Below are 20,050 nucleotides of genomic sequence, written 5' to 3' on the forward strand. Positions count from 1 at the left end.
AAGCTTGATATGTGTCAAAGAAATGACCGGTTTCCCCCAGCCAGAGCTTTAAATCATTGCAAAGTAACTGTGAACGCTCTCGAGGTGTGAGGAACTGAAAACGGCTCTTCGCGCGGCCCGATTAAAAGCCACTGCATCCAGTTGTATAACAAATAGACAAACGTTTCCGCGTGAGTATTTACTCGGTAATGTCGGCAGCAACATCTGTGGAAACGGATCGGGCTATTGGCATATGCTGTCATCTTGTGAAAAGGTAATCATTTTTAATGCCTACAATGCATGCAGATTGCATCTATCATCAGCACGAAGGAATAAAATCCAGGTCTATATATCAAACGGGCGTTTTAAGATTGTTTCTATATAGATATGCATGTTTTACCAGTTGAATTATGCATTTATGCATTATGCATGAACATATTAAGTGATCAAATTGGCGAGTTGCAACATTAAGCGGTGCACACACACACACTTCTCAAAATGCAGGAGACATTGTTTCCTTTTTGCCAGGAAGATGCTTTCATTGCAGTGTTGCAGCACATAATGGAGATCATAGATATGCACATACCTAAGATAAAGCCTAATGGGTAATGCATTAGGCAACCCAGACAGAATGATCAAGGTGGGTGTATTGATATGCATAGCTCAGATGAGTGCTGAAACCATGCACAGTTTTTTACTATATCATACATCGTGCACAGAATTAATACATCATTTAATTTTAGTCGAAATGAGACTGTACAGTTGCACGATGGAAAGGAGGTAGGCTACAGTATGTGACATGGATGTTTTAGTAGTGATTAACCAAGAGGCCGATTAATCGACCGATTTTCCCCCAAAAAATTAAGTGACGAAAATATTGCGATTGGGCCGTGTTTCCTATTTCAGTTATTTTTAGTTCATGCTAATAGAAGTATTTAATAATATATTATAATTTATATGTTTATCTTTGAAGTAAATATTTAATTGACTAGGCTATTTAAAAAATATTATTTGCCGTTGTAAAATTTTAATATTTTTTTAATATGTTTGTTCAACCACTTTTTTCACCACGCGCATTAAAATATAAAATTAGTTTTCTCATTTTAATTCAGTTGTGGCAACAAATTCACTTGCGATTAATTGAAAGCCGATTAATCGACCATTTTTTAAATTGTAATATTAAAATTGACCGTTGCAACATTTTTATATTTTTATAGCTTCGTTCAACCACTTTTTTCGCGACACACGCATTAAAATATCAAATTAGTTCTCTCATTTTAATTCAGTTGTGGCAACGAATTAAGAATGAATTCCCATGACTTATTAGTTTCATGCATTTAGTAAATACTAAAAATAAAAATTACTTGCAATTTAACCAAAGGCAGATTAATCAAATCGAATATAAAATATTTATATTTAAAATAACATATATTTAAAAAAAAATAATTATTTAGCAACGAACATAATGCAGATTATGCATGCTTCCGTTTTCTGTTATTTTTAATGAATAATTATTGAGTAAATTATTTACGCAAATATTTTAAAATGTAATAAAAGTTGTGAACAATATATTATAATTTAGATGTTTATCTTAAGTAAATATTTAATTGAATATTAAAAAATCTGTATTTTTCCCATAAAATTGCCGTTTTAAAATTGTAATTTTTTTATCGTGATCAGCTTTGTTCAACCACTTTTTCTGCAACATGAATAGACTGTTTTTCACACACGACATGCACACAATTTTTTAAAAATAAAATAAACATGGCCATGATTTAGTAAAACAATGAAAATAAATGATTATATGATTTAGTAAGACAAGGGAACTAATTATTATATTGTATGCATGATTAAGTAAAACGAGAATGTGAATTATAATGTGCGCACAATTTATTCAAACGAGGGAAAAAATGATTATATTCTGCGCACGATTCAATTAAAAAACGAGGGAACGAATTAGTAAAACGTGGTGACGTATTAGCAAGTCAAGAGAACGTATTGTTCATTTGTGGCCGCGATATACATATTTTTTCCGGCATGTCATGTGCACAGAATGTCTTCAAATATGATTTGAAAACGGCCTGTTATAGATCCAGGTGGTTTCATGGTTCTTTGAGAAGTGGAGTCATATCCCAGATGATTTCAGAAAGGAAACCCCGAACTTCCCTCTATTGTGGCTGACAGGAAGGGCGACTGGAAGAGATGTGTAATACTGACATCTGACATCAGGGGTAAAGATCCGACAATTTGGGGTGTTTAATCCTAAAATAAGAGGGTGTGTTGCGTTTTTGAGGTCGTTTTGCTGTATTTCAGAGGCTTTGACATACTTTCATTTGAACAGTTTTAGCTCACTGGTCAATCTGTCTGGGGCTCTTGATGTTGGCAGTTTCGAGCTGAGATCACACTGCAAAATCACAGCGTGGCAATCCAAGTGTCTCGTCTAGACCATATTTCCTGTGTGTGATGATCCGGTTGGATGTCTGGGAAAAGCTGCCTTCTTTATGCCTATTTAGAGTCCATTAGTGACATTTCAGACATTAGAAAAGTCTGAATCGATGTTTTTTTCTCTTAAAGAAACAGCTCACCCAAAAAATAAGAAAGTTCGGTCAGCATTTATTCATCCTTTTTTCTTTCAAACTCACTTTGCTTTCCTAAAACACAAACAGAGATGTTTTGAAGAATGTTCGGGTTGTTTGAGTCAGATTTTTTTTTTCAATGAATCACAAAACCTTCATTCATGAATCCTTTCCAGTTTTTGAGTTTGACTCACTGACTCTTTGTTTTCCTAAGATGTTATTCTGTGAACCGGAAAAAGCTTTGATATACTGGGATTGGATTAGATTGTGAAATGTAAAGGATATTTTAGGATATGACATTATTGGTTAATACTGTTTTCCCAACCCACTAGTGCTGCAACGGCGCGTCGACGTCATCGATGACGTTGACTACGGAAATACGTCGACGTTCGTGAAATGCGTCGGCGCGTCGTGTCACACATTCATCTCGCATAATGTTGGCTTCTGCTCCTGGGAATGGAGAAAGTTCTCCATTCTATCACAACCTAGACCACGAATATCAAAAGTATGGGAATACTTTTAACAGAGGCCAAACAGTGTTTCCCACACATAGACTAATTTGTGGCGGACCGCCACATAATCAATAACGGCCGCCACATATTGATTCGTCATTCATTCATTTTTACGCTATTTAAAAGACGCACGCATATTCGTTTAGCTGCATTTCCTTAAGTTCTCTCTCTGCCCTTTTGTGCGTCTCTTACTCACTCACACACACACACACACACACACACACACACGTGCGTTGCATTCGACTGTAAAAAAGTTTTATTGCATTTTGGTGCATTTAGTGTGACATTAGCTTTGAAAACCAGAGCAGTTGAATAACAGAATTGCGACACGCCTTCATCACGCGGCAGCGCACGGTCACGACGCTCATATAATTCTAAACAAACCAGCGCGGTGTCAATCAATACAGACCAGTGTTTCCCAACCGGGATCCCGAGCAAAAGGTGCTGGGACGCACTTACACCGCGGTTCATCTCACATCTGATGACGCATCTTTAATATGGGTTGTAACTTAAATAATGCTGTATGTATGTTTCTGTCGATGGATACACGTGCTGACTACTCAGGTATACACCACAACAACAGCCATAATAAAAGAAAAACGTGGGCAAAACGGTCTCTCTTTGTAAACTTAATAAAACGCATGCAAGTGCTGCCGTACGTCCAAATATGAGCAGTCATATTTTCGAGTCAGCAAGGAGAATGAGAAGATCTGTCTCTGCACTCATTCCAAAGCACGCAAATATTGAGTTATCTTTCAAATCCTGTGCATAAACGGACAAACTCACACAAAAAGTATGTCAAAATGTCATAGCCTACTCTGTATATGCCTTAAGTGAACTTTATACAGAAAATACGACGACTATCCTTGGGTCTTAAAGGGGCAGTAGCCTTCACTGCTGTCTGTTTAATGTCAAACAAAAGATAAAGACATCACTCACTTTTCCTGACTGAATAGTTTTTGTAAGTTTAATAAGGATTATTTTAAACAGTTACATCTGTGGTTATTTTACATTTGATTACTTTATTCTCTACCTAAAAACTGTTAGACCAACCTGAAAATCCTGAAAAGCATTGTTTATTTTATTCTCATCTTTGCTCAATAGTATTTATTTGTGCTGCTGCTTCTATTAAGTTATCTGTTCTTATTTTCTTTATGTTCATTTGACAGTAGTCCTTTTCCCCTGAACATAGCAAATACCGAACTGTACTGAAACGAGAACCTAAAACCGTGATACAAAGCAAACTGTGAGCAGTCTGTACTGTTACACCTCTAGCGTAACTTATGCGAGGGGGTGCCACAGAATTTTGAAAAATGTCAAAGGGTAAAAAAAAATCGTTAGATTAGCCGACTAATCGAAAAATAATCGGCAGATTAGTCGACAGAAAAATTAATCGTTAGATTAGTCGACTAATCGAAAAATAAACGTTAGATTAGTCGGCAGAAAATAATCGTTAGATTAGTCGACTATTCGAAAAAATAATCGCTAGATTAGTCGACAGAACAAAATAATCGTTAGTTGCAGCTCTACAACCCACAAGGCCTTGATGACATCAGCAGAAATGAAAAGTTGTTTCAGAGGCAGAGAAAGAATTGAATCTTTGATAAAAGATTGTAAATGCAGATAAAGTAGATAAAATAATATTTTATATTAAATATAATATATAGTCACATATTATTATTATACAATTTTTTTGTTATTATCATCGATCCATCCATTGTATGATTTAATTTGCATTAATTTTGCATGATTGTCATTTATTTTATGTATAGTAGTTATTTTTATTAATAATATTTTAATAATAGTAATAATTATTATTATTATATATGTATTCATTTTTAATTAGGGCTGTGCGATATTAAAGAAAAATGCGGACGATATTTATTAATTTTTTTTGCTGGACGATAAATTGGCCAAGAAATTATTGCGATAAACGATAATATTGTCTTTCTGAGACCATTTTCATCTAAAATAATGATAATGTTATAAAAATGCAGGTACACTTTTTCAAAGATCAATAAACTTTAATTTCTAAAGACTATTTAACACTAAAAATGGAAAACATTTTAAATAACCACAATACATGAACAAAACAACCAAAAACAATAAAAGCATGGACTCTCAGTCTGTTTAAAAAATGCATTTAAATAATTACCTAAAACAATAAATAAAATTGATGAAAACTGCAACGGATGATTGTGTTTTTGGTGCATATTAGGGGCGGCACGGTTCACAAAACCCACGGTTTGGCTTGTTTCACGGTTTTAGGCTCACGGTTTTCTGTTCTGTACGGTTCTTGTTGTTTTTTTTCTTTTAATCCAGAAATGTACTTTAGCATATGATATATTAATTATCCCTAATTAAGGATACAGTATTTAAAAAATAATAATTGTTATATCATAGCCTAATCATGCACAAACTGAACTTGACCATCTCTGAGGAAAGTGATATTTTAATACAGCAAGAGAGAAGACATTGGCATGACATGCTTTTCATTTATTTGGCAAAAAAAGATAGGTGTGCGTATTGCTATCTCTACAGGAACTTAAATTAAACACGTCAAATTGCGTAACTTTGCGTGTGGCTCCGCAACCGAAGAGCCATGAGTTCCAGGCGAATCTGCTGGCCGAGAATGACGTCTCATCACGCAGCACCCGGTCTGACCGAAACCCAAACGGATGAGCGTGCGCACAGTCAACGAGAGAGATGAGGAAAACATAAAGCATGCAAATGCCAATTATCGCGGCCGGAAAAATGATCGAGCTCATTTTTTTAATTGTGCGATTAATTGATTTATCGACTATCGTGACTGGCCTAGCGATATGCAATACCTTGTTAAGTAATGTGATGTTCGATATGCGATACGATAATGCTATTAGTCTGTAAAATCTATTTAAATTATATTAAAAAAAATATTTAAAAACTGAGAACGAGACCATTTATGTGAAACACTTCTTTCATAATGCAATATTTAAATACCAAAAACTCTTTGCTTGACTTGGTAATATATAGTTATATCTAGGGGTGGGTGATATAGCCTCAAAATTATATCACGATATTTCAGGAATATTTGCGATAACAATTATTTATGACGATATAGCAAAAAAAATATGGAACAAAGTTTTATTGGTTATTGCAGCTGGTAGGCAGCAGCATTTATTATTGCAAATAAAATTAAAGGCATTGTTTATCCTTTTCCAATGAGCTAATGTCAATGATAAGAGAATAATTAATTCAAATTGTAAATCTACTGACATAAGGTACAAGTTACTAGTGTTTTCACTGGAAATCTTTAAAAAAATAAAAAAAACACATTTTTTTTTATATGTAGGCCTAGTCTTTACAACATTTAGTTTAGCAATAACTAAAGTAATTTATGTCCTGGTCTATCTGAATATTCAATTCTGATTGGGAATGTGTACAATAGCAGAGGTAATTCCAAGTTAAAATACCATTCTGTAAGAGCCGCTTTCATTATGAAGCGTGCGCGCACACACGTCACTCGCATACAGAGATCGCGCTGCAGATTCAGGAGCACGGAAGCTAGTTATCAACGCCACCCTGCGACTTATAGCAACAAAATATCTAAGCTACTGGATCACTACAGTCCCTGACAAAAGTCTTGTCGCTTATCTATTTTGTAGAAATACCTGATATTAACCTGACTTTTAATTAATCAATTGGTGTTAGAAATAGCTCATATGAAAAGCTAAAACCCTCCCAAATGATGTTTAATGCACTGAAATAAATAATTTTCACAGAAGAAATATTTATCATTTAATCAAGACAGAAAGGTCAAATTTTGGCAAGACAAAAGTTTTGTCGCCTATACAGAAATGTAACAAATTTACTGCAAATACAAAAATATGTCAGCAAATTAAGTTGTGGCACTGTGAGATCCAAATTTAATATCTTGTATGACTTCCATGAGCTTGAAGGACTGCATCCATGCGGTTTGGCAAGGATTCATACAATTTATTGATGAAGTCATCAGGAATAGCTAAGAAAGCAGTCTTGCATGCCTCCCAGAGTTCATCAATATTCTTTGGTTTCGTCTTCCATGCGTCCTCTTTCATCCTACCCCACATATGCTCAATGATGTTCATGTCTGGTGACTGGGCTGGCCAATCCTGGAGCATCTTGATCTTCTTCGCCTTGAGGAACTTTGATGTGGAGATGGAAGTATACGATGGAGCACCGTCCTGCTGCAGAATTTGGCCTCTTTTATGGTTGGGAATATAAGAGGTAGCTAAGATTTCTTGGTATTTTAGACTATTGATGTTCCCTTCCATCCTGCAGATCTCTCGCACACCCCCATACTGGATGTAACCCCAGACCATGATTTTTCCGCCACCAAACTTCACTGTTTTCTGGGTGAATCTCGGATCCATTCGGGCTCCAGTAGGTCTCCTGAAATATTTGCGGCGACTGTGGTGTAATTCAACAGAAGATTCATCTGAAAAATCCACCTTCTGCCACTTTTCCACCGTCTATCCTTTTAGCAGGCTGTGGGCCTTGGCAAATGCCACACGGTTTTTCAATTGTCTTTTGTTTAGTGCTGGCTTCTGGGCACTGATTCGACCATGGAGGCCATTTCGAGACAGAATCCGACAAACTGTTCTGGTTGACACAGGGACTTCAGGTGACCAGGTCTCGTGGAGCTCTGTTGCAGTGGAAAATGGGCTGGCCTTGGATTTTCGAGCCAACAAACGGTCCTCGCGAGCAGTTGTCTTGCAGGGTCTGTCTGACCTGGGCTTGTCAAAAACGTCTCCAGTCTCTTCAAATCTTTTTTTTATCCTCTGTACTTGACGTTGAGACACATTGAAGGTGTCTACCACATCAGCAGTGGATCTGGTCTTCAGCCTCTTGATAATCAAAACTTTAGTCTCAGGGTGAATCTTAGGCATGTTTGCAGAGGTCTAGTTGCAGTTGATGTGAAGATCTAGCGTACTGGGGTTCTTTTTATTCACACCTGAGACCTAATTGATCCATTATTAGTCACAGGTGAAGCTCATATGACAAGGTGACAACACTTATGTCTTTGCAAAAATTGACTCAATGGGCTTTACCAAGCTGTGAATATTAGAATACTTTTTGAAAGTTTAGTTTTTCACTGAAACATTATCACAAAACCTGGTGGGATTAAAATGAGCCATTTCTTGTAAAAATATCTTGATTAGAAATATATTTCAGCGGCACTTTAGGTCAATTTGTACACAAGCGACAAGACTTTTGTCAGGGACTGTACATTATCTTTCTCAGCAATGATGGGGTTACTCGCTATTTTAAAGTAATAAACGCACATCTGCAATGTTAAGAGAGACCCTGAACAGACACAGTCACGTATGTCTCTCTCTCTCTCTCTCTCTCTCTCTCTCTCTCTCTCTCTCTCTCTCTCTCTGTCTCTCTCTCTCTCTCTCTCTCTAATTAAAATAATTGCTATAATCCATTCATTCAAATAAACATATTACTTTATACACTTCTTACTTATCTCGAAGCGTGCACAATGCTAGATCTAACTAACTTAAGTCCTAACTGACAAAAATAAACGTCAATGTTACCCTTCCGGTCAAATATTGCGCGGCGAACATCAAAATCAGCCATAAGCTGTTCATGTTATGTCAGTTGTCAAAAGAGCTGACCTCTTGTAACCAAGTAGCTCCCTTTTAGGTACTAAATCATCATCATCGGAGGCTGACATGCTGATCTTCGTGCTCTTCTCTCAGATAGGTGTTCTAGTGCGCGATAGGGAAAGTAAATGCGCCATATGTCATCGCGTCGCTATATTATTGATATCGCGATATGACACTTTTTTATCATGTAAAAATTTATACCGGTATTATCGCAGACGATATGATATGGCACACCCCTAAAACTGAACATCAAGAATAAAGAAACCTGAACTAGGGGTGGACGATTATTTTTTACAGTATTATTAAAAACATTAGTCTTCCCATGAATTAAATGTACACTGATACATAATAAAGCTACAGGAATAAAGTTCTTCTGTTGTTTGACAGACAGTGGCAGCTTTACTGTATTAGCCGCCTGTCACTTTAAGAGCTAATGCATGGATCCCATTGACTCGCATTCGTTTCTTTCCCCAACTGATATTGTTCACTTAAAGCATAACTGACTGTGTTTACTTGAATACTCATCAAGGCAGCCATTTTGACATGTGTGTGTGTATCTGACAGTTCAAGTGTGTAACAAGACACGAAACAGAACTTAAGGGACCACATGCTTTCAGAGCGGCGACTTGTGCGCACGTTTCGGTGTGTGTGTGTGTGGCAAGTTGTGAGTTGTTTTTCACAAGTTATTGCATTTAATAACTCTTTTTAACATCAAGAAGGTCACATGTCGTGTGCCCAGTCTATTCTCTGCTATATGCATCAGCCTAAAACGTACACTTTTCCCTATGTTGAATATCTGAATATGAATTCAGATATTGCGTGCCGCGGCGATATGCATGTTGCGATATGTACATTTGCGATATTTCGGAAATTTCGATATATATTGCACAGCCCGATTTTAATTATACAATTTTTGATTACATTTAAAAAAAAAAATTCTACATATAATAGTTATTGTTATTAATATTTTAGTAATAGTTATATATTTATTAATAATTATTTATTTATTTATATATTTATATATATATATATATATTTATTTATTTTTTATTTTATTTTTTATACATTTTTATACATAGTATATTTATTTATTTACTTATTTAATATATAATAGTTAATATTAATACTCTATATAATAGAGTAATTTAATCATTATTATAATTAATCATTATTAATTAATTAATTCATAATAATAATTATGATTATATATCCAATTTTTTATTTTATTTAAATATTTTGATTGAACTAATTATTATACATTATTGTTATTAATATTTTTTCATAATATAATTATAATTATATATTTATTAATAATTATTATATATAATTTATTTGAATAATAATAGTTAATATTAATAATATTTTAATAATAATAATAATTATTATATATATCTAATTTTATTTAAATTTTTGTATGTATTTGATGTATAATATTGTTATTAATAATATTTGAATATATATTGTTTTTATTAAATTTATTTGTATTTATATTTCTAAATAAAAGTTATTGTTGTTATTAATAATTATTGAACATGAATTTTATAAATATACATAGTATATTTCTTTATTTACTTATTTAATATATAATAGTTAATATTAATACTCTATATAATAGAGTAATTTAATCATTATTATAATTAATCATTATTAATTAATTAATTCATAATAATAATTATGATTATATATCCAATTTTTTATTTTATTTAAATATTTTGATTGAACTAATTATTATACATTATTGTTATTAATATTTTTTCATAATATAATTATAATTATATATTTATTAATAATTATTATATATAATTTATTTGAATAATAATAGTTAATATTAATCATATTTTAATAATAATAATAATTATTATATATCTAATTTTATTTAAATTTTTGTATGTATTTGATGTATACTATTGTTATTAATAATATTTGAATATATATTGTTTTTATAAAATGTATTTGTATTTATATTTCTAAATAAAAGTTATTGTTGTTATTAATAATTATTGAACATGAATTTTATATATATATATATATATATATATATATATATATATATATATATATATATATATATATATATATATATATATATATATATATATATATAATTATTATTTACTTAGTTCTGTTAAAATTCCTCGGATAACAAAGAAACTCCATAAAGGCACTAGACTAGTGGAAACACACTTTATCATACTAAATCATTTCAGCTGATTAAATAAGACAGACTAACGTCTTATTAACTGTTTATGCATATAAATAATATATGCATTTAAGAATTAAACATTTGTATGCCTGCCTCCCAAATCGACAGCAACATCTCTCATCTGACACCATTTTCTCTCTATTGCAGGTGTAGCTGTCTCCATGGCGACCAGCGTGGTTCCCGGGGACAACCTGCCCACATATAAGCTGGTTGTGGTGGGAGACGGAGGCGTGGGGAAAAGCGCGCTCACCATACAATTCTTCCAGAAGATCTTCGTCCCTGATTACGACCCAACCATCGAGGACTCGTACCTCAAACACACCGAGATCGATGGACAGTGGGCCATTTTGGACGGTGAGCAGTTCAATACAACACCAGTAGAGGGCAGCACAGCTCAAGTGCAGCTAAAACAAATCTGAGATTATTTTATGCACAACAAGAAATCATGAAACGGTCATTTCTGATTTATATGAGCACAAAACATGAAATAAAGCACAAAATGATGAGCTAGAGTTTAGAGTTATGGGGGAACAACAGTTAAAGAAAATAAAAGGAAATATAATATATTAAAAGTAAAAGATTTCATTTCAAAAGATTTCCTTTTAATACATTTTACATAACATACATAATACCTTTTTGTCCTTGCAACTTTTGACTCTAAATATCATTTAGAGTCAATAGTTGCAACGACAAAAATGTATTATGTTATATAACACTTATTTTGGTGTTACCTATTATAGGATTAGCTTTTATTTTTATATTCACAATAGGGCTGGGCGATATGGCCAAAATTTCATATCCCGATATAGCTCATTTGATATCCCGATAACGATATACATAACGATATAGCAACCTTTCTATTAATTCAGTTTATGAATAGTCTATACAAAATTGCAATGTGGAAATGCAGTTTGAAATGATATACAAAACAAATAAAGGTAGTATGGACTACATTTTTATTTTATTTAGAACCTTTTTTTAAAGTTAGTAAAGTTAACACCTGCCTAGGGATGTTTACCGATGAACGTTTGACCGATGGCTGACCGTATCAACGTTAACCGATCAAAGGTGTCGGTTAAAATAAATAAAAAAGTGATCTCTAAATTAGGCTATTATAGACAGTGGACTAAACGCTACTACAGGTGGCCGTCTCATTCCAAAATCTTTTTGTGTGATTGAACAAATCCCTCGCACTCAATTTTTCATAACTCGCCTGTTTGTACTTAATAAACCAATAAAAACATTTGGCGCGAGGTCACAGCGTTTGGGTTTGCGCGCTCACAAGGTTTGCAGAAAGTAAACACTCGAGGTTAGAGCCAGGGCAGACGACAGTATGAAGCGTGCATTTCGCTTAAGATGGGCTTACATTTGGAAATATATTACATCTTCATTTCAGTGGTAACACATAAGGTGTTGATCGTCTTTCTTTATTATTGTTAGCACTACCTCAAACTAAAGCGGCGTCTCTTCGGAGCTGTCATTTTCTTAAATGAGCCGCGGCAATGATTCAAATGAGCTTCTAACGCTGGTCAAACGCCTTTATTTACAACGCGATCACCTAGTACCCAAACCCAGGGGCGTAGCACCAAATTTTGGGCCCTGGGTACAAACCATCTTGCTGGGCCCCCGTACCATGTATGTGTATGTATAGAAAATTGACTTCCCTGCCTTGGGCCCTGGTTACTCAGTACCCTTTATCCCCCCAGTCCCACGCCCCTGCCCAAACCATTTCGAAACTAAGGAGCCATTTGTCCTCTGATTACAAACAAGCTCCTCTGCGGCGCGTTTGCGGGACTCGTGTTTCGCGCTGTGGGGGATTTTAAAAAAGTGACGTGAGTGGAAGGGAGGCTGCAGCGCGTGTGTGTGTGTGAGTGAGAGAGCGAGAGAGAGACAGAGGGAGCGCGTTTATGTATTGCATGGGCATGCCGTGGCGTGAGGTGCATCTTGACGTAAAATTCTGCCATAAACGCCTTATCGTGGCGTAAGCGATAGAGCCTTATATAAAACGATAGACATTTTCTATTGTCCAGACGATATATTTCGTCATATCGCCCAGCCCTAATTCACAATGTTCATTTTAAAAGTTTTAGTCATTTGTTTTGTGCTTTTGTCACTTAAAATTAGTAAAAAAAATTTAATTACAGTTATTTGCTCAGGAAATATTTATTATATTTTCTATACTTTTTTTAATCACATTTTTATATATATTTTTATTTCAGCTTTATTTGCTGAATTTATATGTTTTAGTTAACAATAACTATGATTATATTATGAATAAATAGTTGAATGTTCTATATGTGCATTATGAAGAGATGACATAAATGAAAACATTTAAAAGTTAGATTCATTTAGATTTATTCATTTAGCAGATGCTTCTATCCAAAGCAACTTGCAACTTGAGGAAAAATATTCTTGCAAAATGAGCATTTTAATACCTTTTAATAAATTAAAAGGAGAAAAATCTATAGTTATATTAATGTAAAATACTTTTAAAAAGTTTCATTACAAAAGATCAACATAACAATGAGTGAAAAGTTTAATTTAAAAATAAAATAGTAAATACAACTACTTAAAATAATAAGTAAGAAATAAAAAATGAACTAATTTAGGTAAACAATGACAAAGTTACTATGAAAAAGTGTAATTTAATAAACATTTATACATTTGTCAAATATTTGACTTTTACCTTTTAATATATATTAAAATGTAATATATATTAGGGATACAACAATACAGTTAGTCCACGGTTCAATACACACCTCGGTTTTTAACCACGGTTTTTCGGTTCGGTTCGTTTTTTTGCTATTCTATTCTTAGGCGACAGGAACAGAAAAAGGTTAAGGAGAAAATGTTTTTATTGCAATACTCTTTTTTGATTTTACTTACCCTTACTTAAACTTAATACTTTGCTTAAAAAATAATTCCCAGTGTATTGTATAATATAAAATAAATATAAAGATTTACAGTGGCAGCTCAGAGATGTACAGTAGCATTTAAGTATGAAATTAAATTAATAAATGTAGGCTAAAATTAAAATCCTTCAACACACAACATTGATTAAAAGCTACTGTATTAAAGGTTTTTAGTTTTTTTAATAACATCAATTCAATTGAATGTCAATTGAAGACCTGGTCACATCTCATATAGAGACACGTGATTTTACTTTCACTTTAGACATAACCGACTGTGTTTATATGTTAACCTTGTGTGTATTTGACAGTATTAGCGCAGTAAGACTGTCCAGTAATCACGTGTGTTTGACAGATGTTTAGTGCGCGCGCTGAATGAAAAACAGTGCATAGCACGCGAATGAAATGTTTAACCGGCAAGGCTTTAACACACGGGTAAACACCGCCTAACTTTAGTGCATATGATTGGATATTTGCTCATATCAGCGCATAGACTCACAGGCACACTCAAACAAAACTGAGAGAAATATTTCAAACAAAGAGAAATGGAAATAATTAATAAAATGCAAAACCGGAAAACTTTCACAGTATTAAACCGTGAATGTCGTACCAAACGGTTCAATATTATATTGAGCATTGTGGCATCCCTTATATATATATATATATATATATATATATATATATATATATATATATATATATATATATATATATATATATATATATAAAGAAAAATCTAGATTTGTAATAATATAAAATATAATATCTAGATTTGTAATATATAAAATAAATTTTGCTTTTATTACAAAAGAGGAGCAAAAATGACTGGGAAAAAGCTTCATTTAATAAAGATTTACATAATTGTCAAATATTTGACTTTTAATATATTAAAATAAGAAAAATCTATAATTATAATAATGTAAAATATTTAAATTTTTAATGACCAATTATTAACAACAAGTGAAAAGTTTAACTTAAAAATAAAATAGTAAATAAAACTAAAACAGAATAAGTAATAAATAAAACGCTTTTAATAATAATACAAATTAATAATAATAATTCATTACATTTATATAGCGCTTTTCAAGGCACTCAAAGCGCTTTTACAAGGGGAAATCTCCTCAAACCACCACCAATGTGCAGCATCCACCTGAATGATGCAACGGCAGCCATATTGTGCCAGAACGCTCACCACACACCAGCTGATTGGTGGAGAGGAGACAGAGTGATTAAGCCAATCAGGAGAGGGGGATTATTAGGAGGCCATGATGGACAGAGGGGCCAGTGGGTAAATTTGGTCAGGATGCCGGGGTTACACCCCTACTCTTTATCGAAGGACATCCTGGGACCACAGAGAGTCAGGACCTCGGTTTAACGTCTCATCCGAAGGACGGTGCTCATTGACAGTATCATGTCCCCATCACTATACTGGGGTGTTAGGACCCACACAGACCACAGGGTGAGCAGTGCACCCCCTGCTGGCCTCACTAACACCTCTACCAGCAGCTACCTGGTTTTCCCAGTTGGTCTCCCATCCAGGTACTGACCAGGCTCAGCCCTGCTTAGCTTCAGTGGGAAACCAGTCTTGGGCTACAGGGTGATATGGCTGCTTTTATAACAAATACGGCGCAAAAATGGGAAAAAAATTAATTTAACAAATATTTATCAATTTGTCAAATATTTTACTTTTAATATAATACATTAAGATAAGAATTATACAATTGTAAAGTACTTACTTTTTTATTGCGAGTGATCAATATAACAATGATAGTGGAACATTTAATTTAAAAATAAAATGGGAAATGCAAATGAAGTAAACAACAGTGTGTACTCGTGGCGATTTGTGTTTTTGTATAGTTCTGGACACGGCCGGACAGGAGGAGTTCAGTGCCATGAGGGAGCAGTACATGAGGACCGGAGACGGCTTTCTCATCGTCTTCTCAGTCACAGACAAAGCCAGTTTTGAACACGTGGACCGTTTCCACCAGCTTATTCTGAGAGTGAAGGACAGGTACGCACACATGTCAAAACAACGACAATCTACTACAAACGGAAGAGTTGCGGTTTCCACGTGCGGGCAACAACGTTGTCTAAAGTCAGTAACGTCCCTTCCTGTGTCTTCTTTTGTTGCAGGGAGTCGTTTCCCATGGTTCTAGTGGCAAATAAAGTGGACCTGGTACATTTACGCAAGATCACTAGTGAGCAGGGACGAGAGATGGCCTCCAAACACAGCGTGAGTGAAACCTGAATATCATTCTGAATGAACCACAATATTCACCAGCACAACATATGGTTTTATCTTTCAGGATTTGACTGGAATTTAAAAAAGTAAAACATGTTAGGGCATGACTTTATTGGCTAATATTGTAAGGCCGTAAAAGATTTTGGAAGCTAATATTGTTTTGCATAATTTTTTTATATTATATTTACAGGTACTGGTCATTTATTAGAATGTATTTCTGATATAATTCTATAATTTTGATGATTATAACTGACAACTAAGGAAAATCCTAAATTCAGTATCTCAGAAAATGACTTAAGACCAATACAAAGAAAGGATTTTTGAAATCTTGGCCAACTGAAAAGTATGACCATGAAAAGTATGAGCATGTACAGCACTCAATACTTAGTTGGGGCTCCTTTTGCCTGAATTACTGCAGAAATGCGGCGTGGCATGGAGTCGATCAGTCTGTGGCACTCCTCAGGTGTTATGAGAGCCCAGGTTTCTCTGATAGTGGCCTTCAGCTCTTCTGCATTGTTGGGTCTGGCATATCGCATCTTGCTGGCCAATTAAGAACAGGGTTACCATGGTCCTTAAGTATGGGATACTTCACCGCTTTTTCATATTAAACAATGTTATTCCCTTAACTAAAATGAGTTGATACATACCTCTCTCATTTCAGTGCGTGCACTTAATCTCTCTGACGCGCAGTGACGGTCTGATAGCATTTAGCTTAGCCCACTAAGCCCAGTTCATTCACTATGGAACCAAACAGAGATTAAGTTAGAAGTACCAAACACCTCCACGTTTCCCCTATTTAAATACAGTTACACGAATAGCTGAACGATCAAGTATGGTGACATAAAATGAAACGTGGGGCTTTTCTAAGCGGATTAAAAGGGAGAACTATAATGTATGGCGGAATAGCACTTCTGAGAGTACTTAGACTCGGCGCAGTAAAAAGTCCCAGCTGAAACATTCTCCCTCACATCTCCCCCTCCCCCCTATTGACAGTAATGAGAGATGTGAGGGAGGATTTTTCAGCCGGGACTTTTTCTCTTCTCTTCGCTTCTAACTTGATCTCTGTTTGGTACAGTAGTGAATGAACTGGGCTTAGTGGGCTAAACTAAATGCTATCAGATCGTCACCGCGCATCAGAGCGATTAAGTGCACGCACTCAGACGAGAGAGGTATGTATCAACTCGTTTTAGTTAAAGGAATAACAGTTTAATATGAAAAAGCGGTGAAGTATCCCTTTAAACCAGGTACTGGATGCTTTGGTACTGTGTGCAGGTGCCAAGTCCTGTTGGATAATCTGCATCTCCCTAAAGTTGGTCAGCAGCAGGAAGCATTAATTAAGTGCTGTAAAACTTCCTGGTATACGGTTCAGTTGACCGTGGACCTCTGAAAACAGTGGGCCAACACCAGCAGATGACACGGCACCTCAGACCATCACTGACTGTGGAAACTTTACACTGGACTTCAAGCAATGTGGATTATCTGCCTTTCTTCTCTTCCTCCAGACTCTGGGGCCCTGATTTCCAAAGGAAATGCAAAATTTACTTTCATCATAGAACATAACTTTGGACCACTCAAGACAAGTCCTTTTTGTCTTTAGCCCAGGCGAGACGCTTCTGACGCTGTCTGTTGTTCAAGAGATTGATACAAGGAATGCGACACGTCTTGCATACGTCTGTGCGTAGTGGTTCTTGAAGAACTGACTCCAGCTGCAGTCCACTCTTTGTGAATTTTTGGATAGGTTTTGTTTCACAATTCTCTCCAGGATGTGGTTATCACTATTGCTTGTACATTTTTTTCTACCACATCTTTTTCTTCCCTTAGGCTCTCTATTAATAAGCTTGGACAGAGAGCTCTGTGAACAGCCAGCCTCTTTTGCAATGACCTTTTGTGTCTTGCCCTCCTTGTGCAAGGTGTCAAATGTCGTCTTTTGGACAACTGTCAAGTCAGCAGTCTTCCCCGTGATTGTGTAGCCTACAGAACTAGATTGAGAGACCATTTAAAGGCCTTTGCAGGTGTTTTGAGTTATTTAGCTGATTAGAGTGTAGCACCAGGTGTCTTCAATATTGAAACTTTTCACAATATTCTAATTTTCTGAGATACTGAATTTAGGATTTTCCTTAGTTGTCAGTTATAATAATCAAAATTAAAATAAATAAACATTTGAAATATATCAGACTGTGTGTAATGAATGAATATTATACAAGTTTCACTTTTTGAATGGAATTAGTGAAATAAATCAACTTTTTGATGATTTCCCAATTATATGACCAGCCCCTGTATATATCTGTACAGATATATCATTATTGCATTATTTTGTATTATTTTAATATTCATTATTGTTGATCACTTTATTATGTAATCTTAAAAAAAAAAAATTTTTTTTACAAAAATGCAAACCAATACATTCTTCACAATAAGACCAGCAATATTTATTAGAAATTGAATCTATTTTTCTTTCCTGTTTATTTACTTTTATTCTATATAAATATTTTTTATATTATATTTATATATAAAAATATCAATTTATATACACACATTATTAGTACATTATATTTGTTTTAATATTTAATAACAAATTATTGATCAATCAATTTGTTATTATTTAACCTTTAATTTAAATAATATGTTTTTAAATGTTTTACAATATTTGTACATAATGCATTGCAATAAATAGTTCAATGTTTATTATTAGTCAATTTTAATAATGTCACATTCACGTTAGTTAATCCTCATAGATTTTTTATTATTATTATTATTATTATTATGATTATTATTATTATTATTATTATTATCAATCAATTACTATTTTATTGATTAATCTTTTATGTAATATTTTTATTTTACAATAATGCAAACCAATAAATAGTTCACAATAAGACCATCAGCGTTTAATAATTTAGATTTCATGCATAATTTTTTTTTTTTTATGAAATCTGTAATATAATTATACTAATAATACAAAGCCTTTTTTAATCATGTCACATCTACTATGAATATATTTTTCTTTTGTAATTGCTGTGTTTTTATGTCTTCATCACAGATCACGTATATTGAGACGAGTGCAAAGGATCCGCCCATGAATGTAGACAAAGCGTTTCACGAGCTCGTCAGAGTAATACGGTGCGTCAAAGTTTACAGAATCCGTCCCGCTTTGACCCTCCGTACTCTACAAAGCTAACTGCGCGTTAGCATTCCCATTCACCTCAATGGCACTGATGTTGGTTGATCTCTGTTCACAGTCAGCAGATCCCAGAACGGGGTCTGAAGAAGAAGCGGAAAGCCAAATGGAGGGCGGACAGACCGTCGGGTTCCCAGAGGCTGCACTGCGTCTTACTGTGACCGCACATCCTCTATCTCTGGGCGTCAATGCCGCGATGATGACTCCAAGACTCGGACTGTTAAAACACACACACATACACACACACCCTCAAAAAGCTATGATAATATCCAGGAACTAGAACACAGATTCAATATTCAATATAATGTGGGGAAATTCAGGCAGTTTTCATGGGATTTTCCTAGCAGGTGAAAAATGACAGGATTCTAGCGCTGTTCACTCATGTTATTTCTCAGAGAACAATTCAGAGACACACTTTCTGAGGCCTTGTTTTGTATTGTGTTTCTATATTTATTGTGCTGAATTCTATATTGTTAAGTGATTGTTAATACAGCGAAATGGCTTTGAAAACGACCTGTTCTTGGAATAGACGTCCGTACTGATCAGAATTAGTTGCTCAACGGGCACATATAGAAGCACTCAGAAAGAGGGGGGTGGGTGGGTGGGGGTCAAATACTGGTTACCATGGGTACCATATTTTCCAAAACACTGCAAAAAAAAACAAACAAAACAAATAATAGGGTTACACATGACACTAAAATAGCAAAATAAAGAAAATTATAAGTAAAAATTATACATGAAATGATATCATTTTTAACAATTTCAACAACATTTTACCATAATAGTGCTCGCATTATCTTATTAAATATAAATACGTT

At 34.3% G+C, this 20,050-nt stretch overlaps 1 protein-coding gene across 1 annotated transcript; it reads left to right on the forward strand.

The window, feature by feature from the left end:
• Window positions 1-75: 75 nt before the first annotated feature.
• Window positions 76-19,817, forward strand: mrasb (muscle RAS oncogene homolog b). The gene is made up of 6 exons (XM_067415660.1): window positions 76-253; window positions 11,051-11,257; window positions 15,670-15,823; window positions 15,946-16,045; window positions 19,095-19,174; window positions 19,294-19,817. Exons 2-6 carry the CDS (start codon window positions 11,065-11,067, stop codon window positions 19,391-19,393), a joined length of 627 nt encoding a protein of 208 aa, XP_067271761.1. The 5' UTR covers window positions 76-253; window positions 11,051-11,064; the 3' UTR covers window positions 19,394-19,817.
• Window positions 19,818-20,050: the final 233 nt, after the last annotated feature.

The sequence above is a fragment of the Pseudorasbora parva genome, chromosome 14 (assembly GCF_024679245.1).
Source record: "Pseudorasbora parva isolate DD20220531a chromosome 14, ASM2467924v1, whole genome shotgun sequence".
NCBI lineage: Eukaryota > Metazoa > Chordata > Actinopteri > Cypriniformes > Gobionidae > Pseudorasbora > Pseudorasbora parva.

Coding starts and splice junctions, on each gene's coding strand:
- mrasb (XM_067415660.1), top strand. CDS start 11,065: ATGGCGACCAGCGTGGTTCCCGGGGACAACCTGCCCACATATAAGCTG. Junction 11,258..15,669: donor ACAGTGGGCCATTTTGGACG/GTGAGCAGTTCA, acceptor GTTTTTGTATAG/TTCTGGACACGGCCGGACAG. Junction 16,046..19,094: donor AGATGGCCTCCAAACACAGC/GTGAGTGAAACC, acceptor TCTTCATCACAG/ATCACGTATATTGAGACGAG.